This window comes from Nothoprocta perdicaria, unplaced genomic scaffold (assembly GCF_003342845.1).
Source record: "Nothoprocta perdicaria isolate Ctin4 unplaced genomic scaffold, notPer1 scaffold_475, whole genome shotgun sequence".
NCBI lineage: Eukaryota > Metazoa > Chordata > Aves > Tinamiformes > Tinamidae > Nothoprocta > Nothoprocta perdicaria.
Genome location: NW_020455727.1, coordinates 13,048 through 28,895, shown reverse-complemented (window position 1 = coordinate 28,895; position 15,848 = coordinate 13,048). Strand labels below are relative to the sequence as shown.

The following is a 15,848-nucleotide window of genomic DNA, read 5'->3' as shown; positions in this document are numbered from 1 at the left end:
ATGGCTGCCCGGCCCGCCATGACGGCGGCCATCTTAGCTGAGGGCAAGGGCGACGGCTTCAGCGGCAGTGGCATCGCCATGGCAACGGCGGCCATGTCGCACGGCGGCGGCGCCGCCATGACGGGTGAGGGCGAGATGGCGGCGCCGCGAGGGCGACAGCGCCCGGCGGTTCCGGATGGGGCGGGGGGCGGCGCGCGTCACTTCCGTCCGGCCGCGGGGAGGAGGCGGCGGTGGCCGCGGCCGTTGATGGGTCCGGGGGCCGCGGCGCGGAGGGAACGTGAGTGACCGGGACCCGGCGGGGCTCCCGGGGGCGCCCTGTCCTGGCGCCCTGAAGCCGAGGAGGCCCCGGGGCGCCCTGTCGTGGGGGTGAGTGCGATAGGCCGCGGCCGAGCGCTGCACCTCGATTTAAAAATAAACTTTTTTTTCCCCCTTTTTGCTTTTATTAGACATGAATCTAAAATTTGTATTTCATAGGCGCGTATAGGAGCTCTAGGAGAGATGTCTGGTATTTCAGTAACTCGTTTTGAGCTAACCGTTATAGCTGGGCCTGGTGAAAGCAGCTCTCCAGGTAAAACGCCTCTTAAACCACGTTTGGCAAAGCCATCTGTGCACCAGGTAAATCTCAAAAGTGCAGTAGCCTCGCTGCTTTCCGTAGAACTRCACAAATAAAGCAAATACATAAGTATTGGCAGGTTAAATTTGTAACTGCAAAAGCCATGCTAAGCAAATATGGAAAAGTACAGATCTCATTTGTCTGTTATGAACTTACAAAGCYGTAGGTTGAAAGGATGTGAGAGAATAATACTGCTTGCTTTGAATGTCAAGCACTTGTYAAGCACTAATTGCCATATTAACTTTAAATAAAATACTTTTTTTTTTAATAAAAAAAAAAGTGTTTTAGAGAAATACTTGCTATTTCATTGAGAAAAAAATATATGGAACTAGTAGCCTGAAATTTTTCAGATTGCATTAATTAGGCCCCAATTGCTCTCTAAAAATGTCTAAATCTCTTCTGTAACACACAGCCAAGCTTGTCACATGAGCCTTCACAGACTGTTCTTTGGAATTGCCTTTCCTTTTTACTAGTRTTTCTAAGGTCTTTATGTAAACATTTGTAGAGCTCTTTGAGGTGGTGTCGCCCTCAGCTCTAGCTGTCTGTGCATATGGGTATGACAACCATTTGGCTAATGCAATATGTGCACAAACTCAGGAAGTCTTTGGGTGCTACCTAGTCCCTTGTAAAASGAAGGCACAAATCATTTTTGTTAAAGAGTCTGAAACACCAGAGACTGAACCCACATGGTGCTTTTTTCTCTTTTGCACAGGGCTGACAAGGTACAGCGATCCTTTCTGGACATTACCACCACCTGCACAGTGGTTCTTCTGCTGGGTCATTCCTTTCACTAGCTTGCWGCTCACAGCACTTACCCTGATGAGATGTTTTTGAGCAGTGTTTTACAAAACCTTCTGAGTTAGATTTCCTCTAATGTGTTGGCTGTCTTACTGTGTTGAGATGGAACRTTAAAAGATGGATTTAAATATGTATTTGTTTGTGTGTCTATATGCTTAATGTTTTTTATCTTTTTGTGTCTGTTTTTTAATTTTAGGGCAAAAGTTAGAGAAGAAGGACTATCTGCCCATCAGCCACCATGTCAGGAGTTGGCAACAAACGGGCTGCAGCAGAGCCTGGCCCCTCTGCACCCCCAGAGAAGAAGGCAGGGGTTGAAGATTCGGGCACCACAGTGGAGACCATTAAGCTGGGTGGCGTTTCCTCAACGGTATGTCTGCACTGTGTGCCCACATGCAAACTCTTTCTGGCTTATCTGGAAACAGAATCATGTTATTTCGTTCTTTGGGAGGCCAGTGGCCTTGCTGGTATGGGAYGTGCCAGTGCTCTGTTAGCTGCGTTGATCTGACTCCTGCTTCTGCGCAGGAGGAGCTGGACATCCGGACCCTGCAGAGCAAGAACCGGAAGCTGGCGGAGATGCTGGACCAGCGTCAGGCGATTGAGGACGAGCTACGGGAACACATTGAGAAGCTGGAGCGGCGGCAGGCCACCGATGACGCCTCTCTGCTGATTATCAATCGTTACTGGAACCAGGTTAGTCATCTGCTTGGCTATGCTGTCCGCCCCCTTCCAGCTTCTCTTCACCTGCAGTCGGTTATTTTGTATCTGTCACTCTTTTTGCCTGCCCCATGTTCTAGTTTGATGAAAATATTCGTATCATCCTTAAACGCTTCGACCTGGACCAAGGTCTTGGAGACTTTCTTTCCGAACGCAAAGCGCTGGTGGTACCAGAACCTGAACCGGACTCAGACAGTAATCAGGAACGCAAAGACGAGAGGGAACGAGGTGAGTCATCTGGAAGGGTGATACATTGATTTTTGACAATGGATGAGCTAAATTTCAACTATAGACAGTGTTGGATATGCTTTTCTAAAGGATAGAACTGACTCTGCAGTTACAAAGACAAATATTATGTTGCCTGACAAAGCAYGTCTGTTTTATGTTGAACACTCTGTGTTCCCAGGTGAAGGTCTGGAGCCAGCATTCTCCTTCCTAGCCACRCTGGCCAGCAGTACGAGTGAGGAGATAGAGTCTCAGCTGCAGGAGCGTGTGGAGTCTTCCCGACGTGCTGTTGCCCAGATTGTGATGATGTATGACAAGCTGCAGGAGAAAATGGATGTGCTGTCCCACAAGCTGAACAGTGGAGGTAGGACTAAGCAGACTGGTCCCTGGTTGACATCAAAGATCCCCACCTACCTCCAGTCTAGGGATGATCTTGTATTGAAAGTGTTAAGTCCTAGTTTTGCTCGCGCTTGTTTAGCTGCTCGAATAAACTGGCCTAACTTGCCAAACTCCCAACAAGCAAAATGGCTTTTTGAGTATAAAGCAGCACTTTACGCCAGAAGACTGTTCMTACTACTTTTAAATCTGAATGCTGAGAATTCTGTCCAAAGTGGTGAGCTAAAAAGAGGACATGTTTATTGCTGCGGTGTGCTCATGCAGCTGAGAAATTATTGGCTATAGCCCAAGGTTAGAATTTTTATCCTTTTTTCATTGAAAATGTAGGTGGAACCTAAAGTCATCCTCTTGACCAGAATGTTTTATATTCTTCCCTAGAACAGCTTGGGCAAGTCTGACTGTAGCATAGTGAAGTGATGTGCTCTTAGTGCTCAGCCTCGCACTGTGCAGCAGCTCTGGTGTGAGTGCAGCCTGGCTCGTGCTTGGTGCTGCCGTTCATGATCTGTGTGTATCAGGTGAAGCCTCCTGCTGAGGCAGATATATACMGTTTTGAACTTGACCTGGCACCTGAGTGTCACTGAGCTACAAGGGACATGATCTGTTTGCTCACACTGACATGTAGGGAGTGATTCTGGCATTAGCAGGCAGTAACTGACAATTGGAAATACCTGTTGTCTTATACCCCAGAGCCTTTTACTTGCTGACTGCAAGCTGAAGCTTTCTGTGAATAGAAACGAGAGTTAGAAACCGCCTGCTAGAGAAAATAATGGGAAGAAGTTTAATAGAAGTATTGTTTTCCAGTTTGTTTTTCTTTGTGTTGTTGAGCAATGTAAAACAATTCTTTTTGTTTTTTTGCTCATTTCATGTGCTTTGTGCATTTTTCAGATGCTTCACTGATGGAAGAAGCAGTCATGGAGCTGAATTCCTACCTCTCACATGAAAATGGACGTCTGCAGGAACTGGCTGATCATCTTCAGGAGAAACACCGTGTCATGTCTCAGGAGGTATAAAGAGGAGAGAATCTCTCCTAGTTGGCTAGGAGTCTGCACTCAGTAGTTTTCCACACAGTGTAATTATGGTTACCACAGTTTAGAAGGCAGGTTACTGACTTGGAGAAGGCCAGAAACAACAAGAGCTGGAAATCAGATTCTGAGCAAAGGCTAAGGAAAGAGTTGTGGAGAATTTCACATGGATTTTCTATGTGCTTTAGCAGTATTTATTTTTTCTATCACTGATGCAACAAGCCAATGGATTCAGTTTTAGAAGWAAAGACCACAGAGGAAGTGGTGAGGTGATGCTAAGGTGGCTGTGTAAACATCATAGTTTTTGAACTTGATATTTGAAAGTGTAACAACCCCAGTTTATAGCATAATTCCAGTCATKATCACAATTATTCCTTCTGTTGGTTTCTGTTTTGTTTTGTGCTGTCGCAAGAAAAAAATTAACAATGGGCGTAATGGATGAATAGAAGCATTTAAAAGGTTTAACCAGTATCTTTTAATATGTTTAGGTAGAGGGCTTTGTTTGCTGCTGGCTAATAGAAACTTGTTACTCCTTCTCTATTTTCAGTTTTGCTTGTTACATTTTTATTGCTGTGTTGTGAATTGGTTATTCCAAATTTCATAGCAATTCAGGAATTAATCTGTCCCCATGGCAAAAGACAGGTGGAAAGTGCAAGAATCTAGGACATACTGACTAAAATTAATTTTGAGCAATCTTGGAGGACTAAGGTTCATTTACTTACGTTCACTTGGTACACTATTTGAAACACTGTTTTGGTTGCAGTTCTCCAAACTGCAAGAGAAAGTGGAGACAGCAGAGTCTCGAGTGTCTGTATTGGAGACTATGATTGATGATCTTCAGTGGGATATTGATAAGATCCGCAAAAGAGAGCAGCGACTCAACCGCCACTTAGCAGATGTTCTGGAGCGGGTGAGCTCTGTCATCTTTGTGATGACTGCTTTGTGGTAAAGCCTTTAAAGTACCATTTTCAGTCCTGATTTTGTTTTGTCATCAGGGTCATGCCATTTAGTTGGATATTTACAAAATCTTTTGCCTTTTTTTCAGGTAAATTCCAAAGGCTACAAGGTGTATGGAGCTGGGAGCAGTCTTTATGGGGGCACTATCACCATTAATGCCCGCAAGGTAATGCCATGGGGTCATTCTGGGCAAGGGGAGGAATAGATACACAGTGCTTGTAGTTAAGGGCAGCTTGGGACTGAACTTAAGTGCTTGCTTTGCTTCAATGTGGCCTTAGGCAAGACATTTTGTGTTCTACATTAGTTACCTACTTACAAACCACACGTGATAGAAATAGTCACTTGGCAGTGGTGAGATTGTTAGCTTTTTATGTTGCTATAGAGACAGCCACTAAATTAGTGCCCTCAAAAGATACGGTAGTAGTGAGTTTTACCAACATGTTGTCTCCAACAGTTTGAAGAGATGAATGCGGAGCTGGAAGAGAATAAAGAACTTGCTGGGAATCGCCTCARTGAATTGGAGGAGCTGCGCCAGGATCTTGAGGAAGTAACAACACAGAATGAGAAACTCAAGGTGGGAGATGTGTGTGAGGATTAACCTGTCCTAATGCGGTTTGTAGCACTCTACTTGCCCTAGAAAGCCTCTTACAGGACAACTCTACAGTGCTCCCTCTATCTGTATTCTGCATTCCACAAGTATTAGAATCCAGCATGTTCCTGGGACTGATGCCTGCAGTTGAGTGCATTGGTGACACCATGTGGTCACACATTGGAATCTCAGTGGTCTTTATTTCCCTCTTTCTGATCCACTCATTTTGTACATTTCTGGTGATCTCTGTTTAAAACTAATTTCATGTCTTCAGTAGTCTTAACTCCTTTCTCAGCCTTCTTTCCCTTACTAACCCACTCAGTAGACAGAGCTGAAAGAATTCAGGGAACTTGTTCAGCAGAATCTTAAGTTCTTGGAATAGTAGGTAGGCTTAAGGAAGGGTAGATAAAGCAGAGTATATGAATTCCTTATGTCTTATTGCTACTATATAGCAACAGCATAAAAATATTTTAATCTGTAGTGCATAAATATATACAGGATAATCTAAATTTTATCATGGTGAACAGTAACAACATTAGTCTTTTGTGAGAAATGCCTTATTTGATTAACCAGGTTTCAGAAATGGCATTCCAGGAATTATCATGAGGCAGTTGTAAATCTCTTTTATCCAGATGAACTCCGTTTGAGGGAAATACTGTTTGTGGTACACCCTTTCTTTTCTGTTATGAATGATAAGCTCTATGCAGGTATTGTATGTATCAGTTTCACTACTGCTGTTTACTGTCACTTTGTTAAATTCTTGCGTAAAGAAAATTTCAGATTCCTTCTTAGGCTTTTGGTCATTGCTCATATTGTGGCTGCTTGTGTCCTGGCCAGGTTGAGCTGCGACGAGCAGTGGAAGAAGCTGTGAAGGAGACCCCGGAATATCGCTGCATGCAGTCCCAATTTTCTGTTCTGTATAATGAAAGTCTGCAGCTAAAGGCACATCTTGATGAGGCCCGTACCCTGCTCCACGGCACCCGCACCACACATCAGCGCCAGGTGGAACTGATTGAGGTAGCTATACCACCTCTCCATCGGTATTTCCCCCCCTTCAAACCAGGTGATGTTGCCCTGACATTGACTATCACTGTTCATTAGCCTGAATGATTGTGGAATTAACCAAGGAATTTGTCTGCTGGGTGATAATTAATCTATTATCACACCTCGTTGGTGAGTTGAGAGACATTTCACCGTTGTAGCACCAATTTCGTTCTCCTTCTTATTCCTCAGAGAGATGAGGTCAGCCTTCACAAGAAGCTCCGCACAGAGGTTATTCAGCTAGAGGACACCCTGGCACAAGTCCGCAAAGAATATGAGATGCTGAGGATAGAGTTTGAACAGACACTTGCTGCCAATGAACAAGCAGGTATGAAATTGCCTTCTATTGTATTTAAAAAACATCAGAACAAAACATTAAAGCTTGCAGTGCAGTACAAAAGCCTTTTAATATATTTTAGAGACAGTTCTGTGTTGTCTGACTTGAGGTGTTGTAAAATCCTAAAATATTGTAAAATATTTTGCAAACATATAATTTATGGTAGCATAGAGATACTGTGGAATATAAAGTATTTTTGTATTAGAGTTGTTTCTGGGATGAATGAGTTTAAATATTTGGGATGACAGGCTGGTTAGGAAACCAGTAATGTTCACATTTCATCAGAAAGCAGTAAGTTAATGTAGTGTTGATATTGGAGATTTCTGACAGTATGCAACTCTATCGGCATTTGGATTTAGAGTAGAAATACAGGAAAAAGTAATTTTAAGTGCTAGCAGTTTGCAGAAGTGCAGGGCAACATGTAAAACTGGCATGACTTCTGTGAATAAACTGTCTTACTCTTATGGAATAGTTATTTGTCTTAATCTTTTTTGGTTTTCTTTTGTCCAACCAAAAGTRCTCTCAAGACCAGCGAAACCCATGTCTTCTTACTGTCATGTGTTTTTCATTTCTGTAGGCCCGATTAATCGGGAGATGCGTCATCTCATCAGCAGCCTTCAGAACCATAACCACCAGCTGAAGGGAGAGGTGTTGAGGTACAAGCGCAAACTGAGAGAAGCCCAGTCTGACTTGAGCAAGGTATCAGAGTGGGAAAGCTGGAGCAGACAGTGCTTAAAAGGTGGATGCAGTCTGACAAGCCTCATTTTTGTTCTTAGTCCTCCTGGCTGAAGATGCCATACGCTGTGTAATTTTCAGTGGTGCTCTAGACAGTATCCTTGCATTTGTACCCCTTCTACTAACTGAGTAAATGGATTTCTTTTTGGAGTTACATGGTGCTCCTTTGTCAGTAGCAATTGTGAAGAACTTGTGCAAGAAAGGATTTAGGAAGACTTTCTTGCATTTGAATTTCCCAAATTCTTGCATTTCCAAGAATTTGGGAAAAGGAAGTAACTATGAGGTGTAGGCTTCTGGCTAAAAACTTACCAGTTTATTTCTCTTTTTGTCTGTCACTGTTCCACAACAGATCCGCTCTCGCAGTGGCAGTGCTCTCTTACAGTCCCAGTCCAGCACTGAAGACACGAAGGAGGAACCTCCAGAGATTAAGCAGGAGCCTGATGATCCTTCTGCCCAAGTGTCAGTTCCCAAGGCTCCCTCTGAAGATGCTGGTGAAGCAAAGGCCAGGCGAGATGAAGAGGAGAGGGAACGAGAAAGACGGGAGAGGGAGAGGGAACGAGAGAAGGAAAAAGAGAAAGAGAGAGAGCGAGAGAAGGAGAAAGAAAAGGAAAAGGAGAGAGAGCGGGAAAAGCAGAAGCAGAAGGAGTCTGAGAAGGAGAGAGAGTCCAAAGAGAAGGAAAAGGGGAAGCATGAAGAGGGAAGAAAGAAGGAAGCTGAAGTGATCAAGCAGCTGAAGGCTGAGCTCAAGTAAGARTGACTACCTCCCTTCCATGCCTGAGTTGTGCCTGTTCTGAGGCATTCATGTAACTTGACTTGTAGCTCTTATTTATAAGATTAGCTATGAAGTTCCAGACTTCTTACCCATTCTTGATCAGATTGTGGCTCAGACAGGGTCTCATAACATTKTTCCAGTGATATCTTGAAGCATAAAAAAGCTGACCAGATGCATGGTAGTTAGGGTTGCTGTCATTATAATGATGATTACAATTACTACAGATACAGTAGTCTTCCCTGTCTTGGATCGGTATGAAAGCACAGACAGATAGTTCATTGCTCATTGTTATGATGCATCTTTTGCTTTTGTTTCTCTTTCTTTGTATTGCTTTCTCACAGTTGTCCTTCMCTGTTTCCAGGAAGGCCCAGGAAAGCCAGAAGGAGATGAAGCTGTTGTTAGATATGTACCGCTCTGCCCCCAAGGAACAGAGRGACAAAGTGCAGCTCATGGCAGCTGAGAAGAAGGCAAAAGCTGAGGTATATTTAATTTCTCTTCCCTTTTTCCGTTTATCATGTTACTTAAAGGTTATTCTCAAATGCTCTGCTTTTAAATTTCTGTTTTTTTGTCTTATTTTTGACTTCAAACTAAAGGTTGCTTGCTCCTCTCATCTTTGTCACTTAGATTGGGACAGTTGGGAAGATGGGAGATGAACAGTGATAATTAAGGATGTTTTCCTTTTAAGGGACTGTGTCATTGCTGGTGATATTAACAGTTGTTCTTGCAAAGATGTATTTTGTTCTCTACTGTAGTTATTTGTTATCAGCATTATATGAGTACAGATACCGGAWAGACCTGGAAAGGACAGAGGGGCCTAATTAGATGAAAATTATCACTTGATGTATCTGACATTACAAGTTCCATCTTAATATGGACAAAGACTTCTTGACTGTGAGGGTGACAGAGCACTGGAACAGACTGCACAGAGWGGTGGTGGAGTCTCCTTCTTTGGGAGTCTTAAAAATCCATCTGGATGAATCTGTGAAGAGCTGTGCATGAGCCTCCTTGTGCAGGAGGTTTGGATGACCTCCAACCTCAGTCATTCCATGATTTTTACAAAGAGGTTTGGACAARTGGATTAGGTCAAAATCTGAAAACTTTGTATCTGAATGGAGCAGCAGAGAGAGCTTAGACTGAATAGAATTACTCAGTTACAAGAAACTGAAGTTAATATTCCCACTCTGAGGAAAGGCACTGTGACATTTTCAAGGATTTTGAAATAAARGTCTTAGTCTTTACAGCTCATTTTAATGGCCTATCTGCCAGTAATATATTATCAAGATTATAGGTCTGTCTTCTTTTCCTGTTTTGTTTTGAAGATGCTTTTTAATATTTTTACAGCGTTATGAAAAAAAAAGATTGTTGAGAGTCTAGGCTACATTTTTGTGCTTACTATTGTGTCCCTTCCGTTCTTGATGTAGCTGGAGGAACTGAGGCAGAGGGTGAAAGACCTGGAAGAAAAGGAGAAAAAGGAAAGTAAAAAGATGGCTGATGAGGATGCACTCCGCAAGATTCGAGCAGTGGAGGAGCAGATTGAGTATTTACAGAAGAAACTAGCCATGGCTAAACAGGTGAGAGATTACGAAAGCTGCTGTTCCGGCCTGGGTACYTGGGAAGCACGTAATCTTCCATGTCTGCTACTTGAAGCTGTCTAATTCAACTGACATTTTTACCCTGTATCTGCCAAGTGCGGTACTGCTTTTATTCTTGTCTACTAAAGGAAAAAAACAATAGGCTTCTCAAAGCTTATGGTGGATTTGACTGTGAGGGGCATTGTCCGTATGGCCTACAGGAAGAGCAGAGAGCCAGGGTTAGTGCCTAGATGCAGAGGTTGCTATTTCATTTTAAAAGTATTTCTGTCTACACAGTTCATGTAATTAATGTGTGCGTGGTGCTCTAAGCTCCATGGAGAGAGGGACCTGGTGTCCTGGTKGACACCAAGTTAGCCATGAGGCAGCAGGGCCCTCGTGGCCAAGGAGGCCAATGGGCTCCTGGCTGCATSAGGAGGATGTTGTCAGCAGGGCAGGGAGGGGATCCTGCCCCTCTGCTCAGCTCTGGGGAGGCCAGACCTGGAGCACTGGGGRCAGCTCTGGGCTCCCCAGGACAAGAGGGACGTGGAGCTTCTAGAGAGGGTCTAGAGCTTGAGTCTAGAGACTGGAGCTTCTAGAGAGGGCAACAAAGATGATTAAGGGACTGGAATGTCTCTCGCATGAGGAGAGACCGAGTGAGTTGGGCCTATTTAGTTTGGAGAAGAGAAGACTGAGAGGGGATCTAATTAAAATGTGTAAGTTCATGAAGGGGGAATGCAGGGAGGAAGGAGCCAAGCTCTTCTCAGTGGTGGCCAGTGACAGGACAAAGGGTAATGGGTGCAAGCTGAGACACAGGCAGTTCCAGCTCCATGTGAGGAGGAACTTCTTTCCTGTGAGGGTGCCAGAGCCCTGGCACAGGCTGCCCAGGGAGGCTGTGGAGTCTCCTTCTCTGGAGATCTTCCAGACCCGCCTGGATGCCGCCCTGTGCCCCGTGCTCTGGGTGTCCCTGCTGGAGCAGGGGGTTGGACTAGATGATCTCTAGAGGTCCCTTCCAACCTCAAACATTCTGTGATTCTATAAACCTCCTTTTCTTTTTTGGAATAGGATAATCTAAAATAAAGAGAACAGGATTACCTGAGTGAGGGAGAGGCAGACTAGTGACTTGAGATACACCTTCTTGAAATTTATTTGTCATGCAAAATACTTCTGTACTGTCCTTTGCTAATGTGGAAGTGGCTGAAGTTAGTCTAAGGGCTTGGCAGACAATTAATAACTGTTGCATTCACCATGAGTAGAATTATTGTGCTATTTTTTTCTGACAGCTAACTGGGAAATCATTTCTATCCAGAGAACATTTCTGGAGATGCCTCTGAATTTTTTTCATTTATTTGTTTTTCCTCCCATCCCCCCACCAGCAGGTTAGTCAATCTGTGAATGTTTGCAAGGATAACCATCTCTTTTGTACAGCTTCTAAATCTATGCCATCTTGGCTTTGGTGCATAGTTTTAGGGAGGATTTTTTTTKTCCTGTTTTTTTTTTTTTTTTTTGCATGGGGGAAAGGCAGAGACTCATACATCTTTTGTTCATCTTTGCTAGGACTGCTATTTCTCAGTAAGATATTCAGGTTCATTGTATAGGTACAGGAGACAGTAGTGCCAAGACACTTTGTCCTATTGCAGGAGGAAGAGGCCCTACTCTCAGAAATGGACGTCACAGGCCAGGCCTTTGAAGACATGCAGGAACAGAATATCCGCCTGATGCAGCAGCTGCGGGAGAAGGACGATGCCAACTTCAAGCTAATGTCAGAACGCATCAAATCCAACCAGATCCACAAGCTGCTGAAAGAGGAAAAGGAGGAGTTGGCAGATCAAGTCTTGACACTGAAGACGCAGGTAACCTGACAGAAGGAGGGAGGACAACAGAACGGATGGGCAGTTGGAGGGAATATTTTCCTGAACATCATAGAATYATAGAATGCTTAAGGTTGGAAGGGACCTCAAAGGTCATCTAGTCCAACCCCCCTKCTTACTACATTACTTACTGTACTATGTCAGAATTCAAAGGCACCCTTCTTAGTGAGCAACAAAAAGACCACCTATGAGCATAAAATGTCCTAGAGGTTCATTGCTGTGTGGAGCAGGATAAAAGAGAGAAATGGGGAGTCATGCTCCTACAGCCGCAGGAGCTGTTTTCTGCTATTCTTGGAGCTAGGGCAGCATTGTTCACAGCCTTGGAACAAGTTTCTACAATACCTTCCAAAAAATAAATTCAGTTTAGTTGCAAGTTTTTGGCTGCTAGAGTTTGAAAATCTCATCGGAGAGGTCTGGGAAAAAAGGCTTTAGGCTGCCAATTTATCAAGGGAGAGAAAGACAAGCTGGAGAGATCCTCCTCAGTGATGGACAGGCGGGAGTAGTTTTAGCTTATAGCTTTCGTGATGACTATGGTTACCTGCAGACCACGGTTTTCATTCCTTTTTTATCTCCTAATCCCTTTTCAAGGTGGATGCCCAGCTACAAGTTGTACGTAAGCTGGAAGAGAAGGAGCACTTACTGCAAAGCAGTATTGGAACAGGAGAAAAGGAACTAGGTCTTCGAACACAGGCCCTGGAAATGAACAAACGCAAGGTGAGTGTTTTGGATTTTTTCTTGGAACAAAAAGTGGAAAGTTGTTTTTATTGCAAGTGTAGAATGTGCCTTTCTGTCATTGATGTTATGGAGCATAGTAGTCCCTAGTTTGGGGTGAGTTTGCTGGAAGGCTGAGCAGTCTTAAAAATAATTCTAATTAAGGTATGGCAGACTGATAGTTTCTTTTTAAAGAAAAACTCAGAATAAGTGTGTATTTCTGGAAGTCTGATGAGGGAACTGGAGTAAAGTCCTGTTGAAAGGATAACCATAATGAAAGTGGAAGAAGCAGCAGCAGCCTGGTATTAGTCWGAGCTGATGTAGAAGAGATGAGGAAGAGGGAAAAATGTAAAATAAGCTTAGGAGCTCATTTTACAGGTGTATAAGGTAGCTTAAGAGAAGGAGTTTGTTATGAGTAGAATAAGACTGAATCTAATTAAAAGTACAAAAAAGGAAWTTATATGGTTTTGTTTAAAAAGTAAAAATGAAAGTTTATCTCAAGCTTCTAAATTAGTTATTTATCTAAAGAATTTAGTAGAGAAGGTGTGGAAAGTGGAAAGCTGAAAATACATGAAACATTGTATGCRGACTTTAGAATTTTGTGAATGAGATGCATCGTAGTGCAGCAAGAATTGGCTCTGTTTGGATAAAGAGGAATTTTCCAGCTTAAACTAGACCTTGATGATGGTAAGATATTTTGATATTGAAATGATATTTAGGGAATAATTCCAGTTCTTTCGATTGAAACTACCAAAATTAGACTGAAAAAGCAGTTAGCAGCAGTCCTAGGAGAACTCTTTTGAGCAATCCTGGATTGCCAAATAAAGGAGCTATAAAACATCAAGACTTCTTTTCTCTGATTGATTTTCAGGCTATGGATGCTGCCCAGCTTGCTGATGACCTAAAAGCCCAGCTAGAACTAGCTCAGAAGAAGTTGCATGACTTCCAGGATGAGATTGTGGAAAGCAGAGTGACTAGAGAGAAAGAGATGTTCAACTTCAAAAGAGCTGAGGTATATGCCTCACTCAGTCTTGCAACTTCTGTCTTCCTTGATATTTGTCTCCTTATGTGTCCTGCTTGGAATAGGCCCCAGTTGTGTGAATTTCTTCACATTTTGGCCATCGGTAACTGACAGTGCACCTGACACCAGATGGTGATATAACTTATCATAAATCTGTTGGATAATCTGGGGAGAAACATGGGGGTGAACTAACTTAATATGGAATGGTTTTGCCCACAGTTTCAGAAACTCTTTGATCCCTGAAAAAGCAGTGAGAGAGAGGACACTAATCATTTGTTTGGTCCTTTTTATGCAGGAAGACATTTCTAGGCTACGCAGGAAGCTGGAGACCACTAAGAAGCCTGATATGGTACCCAACTGTGATGAAATACTGATGGAGGAGATCAAGGATTACAAAGTGAGTATATGTTTCCATGAGCCTCTAATTCTCTTTTAGCCAAAAGGCTGTGTTTTCCTGTTGTCAGTATTTCCCATCTGTTGTCTGTAGACCTGTTCTATGTGAAAAACAAAACCAAGAAAAAACAGGGAAAAAACACATTACTTTTTGAAGGATGGAAGGATCTTCATCTTCTGTCATCTTTTAGCTCAGCCAGTGCAGTGCAGTGGACCTCACGGTGGTGTTGGTGTTTCTGTCTCGCAGGCCCGCCTGACGTGCCCGTGCTGCAACATGCGCAAGAAGGATGCTGTGCTCACCAAGTGCTTCCATGTTTTCTGCTTCGAGTGCGTTAAGACGCGCTATGACACCCGGCAGCGTAAGTGCCCCAAGTGCAATGCTGCCTTTGGGGCCAACGACTTCCATAGGATCTACATTGGCTGATTCTTCCCGCTGGAGTGATGTAAATGTGCTGCTTAYGCTGACCACCTAGCCTCCCTCTTTTATTTTGGTTGTCACTTTTTTTGTGGCAGTCAGTGCTTTTGTCAGGTGACCTGCAGTCTCCTCCAGGAAGTATGGTTAGAGAAGGGAAAGGAACAGACTGTGGAAGTTGGTTCCTTTCCTAACCCTTTTCTCTTATTCCTGCCTTCAGTTTTTSTGGACTCTCTTGTGTTTTGGACGCCGTTTTCTGTCTCTTTTGCACTGTCAGGTTGGGAACATCATTCTGAAGACCTGGCTTTAGGAGATGGGAACTGTCCATGGTGCAAAATAGATAAGTGTGATTTTGAGGAGCTTGTTTTCAATATTTAGTAAATCTCATCAAGATATGCTAGGATTTCTGAAAGTGAATAGCTTCCCAGTTAAAGGACCAAAGAAGGAATGAATTGGTACATAYGTTCCAAGCAGTGATTCCATGGGCGCATATCTTCTCGAGTCAGAATAAGAATCTGTGAAAGAAGGACAGTAGAAAACACCTATCCTACCCTGCAAACCATATGCACATCTTCTTATCCAGAAGGGAAGAAAGATAAGTCATAGGAAAATCTTTAAGGATAGTGTTGTACTGACAAAGCATGATTAATATGGAAACTTCTCCCTTGGACTGAGACTGTATTATCTTTGTCCTTTTCAGAAAAGAGTTTTTAGAGGTTACTTTGGTGCAACTTTGCCACAAAGATTAACCTTGTAATGCACAAATTTTAATAAAAACTGTGGTATGGATAAGCTGTTTTGCTTGCTTTTGCTGGTATCTAAGTGTGGTTTCATCCAATCATTAAAAATTTTTTTTTTTCCAGAAATTTAAACTTCTAAGGTGCACAGATGAATTTCCTTCTCCCTTTGACTTCAAGAAATTAAGTAAGATAAACCTTGTCCTTTTGACTGTGACTTTGCTACCTTACACAACAGAATAGCCATGCAGTTGCATTCTCAAAATCACACTTTTGTCATGGCTGCTGGGAAGTTTATGGAAGGACATGGCATTACTTTTAGACTGCTTTTTGTATTTCAGGACCAAATTTGAAGTCTGCTTCTAAATGTGACACCTAAGTCATTTATATACCTTCTTTCTTAAATACTAAGTTTTATTGTATAATGTGTAGAAGAAATGAGCAAAACCCACTTTGCTTTCATCAGAAGTTTTTCTCTGAATTCTAGTTTATGGCTTCATCKCAGAGAACAAAGAGGATTTTCTAAGGGTACTAATTAAGAGGTAGGTTTTGTGATACAAACACCTGTTTATCAAAAAACAGGACTTGGATTATGACCATATAGTTGTCTGGACCTTCGACCAATTTTCCTGTAGCAGCCGACTTCGTTTACAGCTGAGAACGATGAATTGAAGAGAGTAAAGGTACAAAAGCTCCATTCCCTTGGTCATTGAGGTGCATCACACTTCTAGTGGACGTCAGACCTGTTTTTCTTACATGAGTAGAGTTTTGCTCACTCCAGTCATGGCATTGCAAACAGACAGTTGAAACAGTATGGGTTTATTTCGCAATTGAAGTTAGGAAAGTTCCTTTCTTAGAGGAATCTCCAAATCTCATTGTGGAATTAACCAATTTTCTATGTGTACTTATAATTACAACATGGAGGAAACAGTGAAA

The 15,848-nt window shown here is 42.9% G+C and overlaps 1 protein-coding gene across 2 annotated transcripts; it reads left to right on the top strand.

Moving 5' to 3' along the window:
* The first annotated feature begins 308 nt into the window (after positions 1-308).
* RNF20 (ring finger protein 20) lies at positions 309-14,884 on the top strand. Of its 2 annotated transcripts, XM_026047088.1 has the most exons (21): positions 309-366; positions 475-615; positions 1,608-1,778; positions 1,934-2,101; positions 2,206-2,353; positions 2,532-2,714; positions 3,632-3,750; positions 4,532-4,678; positions 4,814-4,891; positions 5,180-5,299; positions 6,152-6,331; positions 6,548-6,683; positions 7,270-7,391; positions 7,777-8,174; positions 8,561-8,678; positions 9,621-9,770; positions 11,408-11,620; positions 12,227-12,352; positions 13,221-13,361; positions 13,666-13,767; positions 14,011-14,884. In XM_026047088.1, the coding sequence occupies exons 3-21, from the start codon at positions 1,650-1,652 to the stop codon at positions 14,185-14,187; spliced, it is 2,955 nt and encodes a 984-aa protein (XP_025902873.1). In that variant the 5' UTR covers positions 309-366; positions 475-615; positions 1,608-1,649; the 3' UTR covers positions 14,188-14,884. The 2 variants fall into 2 exon arrangements, with proteins under 2 accessions (XP_025902873.1, XP_025902874.1); XM_026047089.1 differs by lacking the exon at positions 475-615 and having other exon boundaries at positions 317-366.
* Positions 14,885-15,848: the final 964 nt, after the last annotated feature.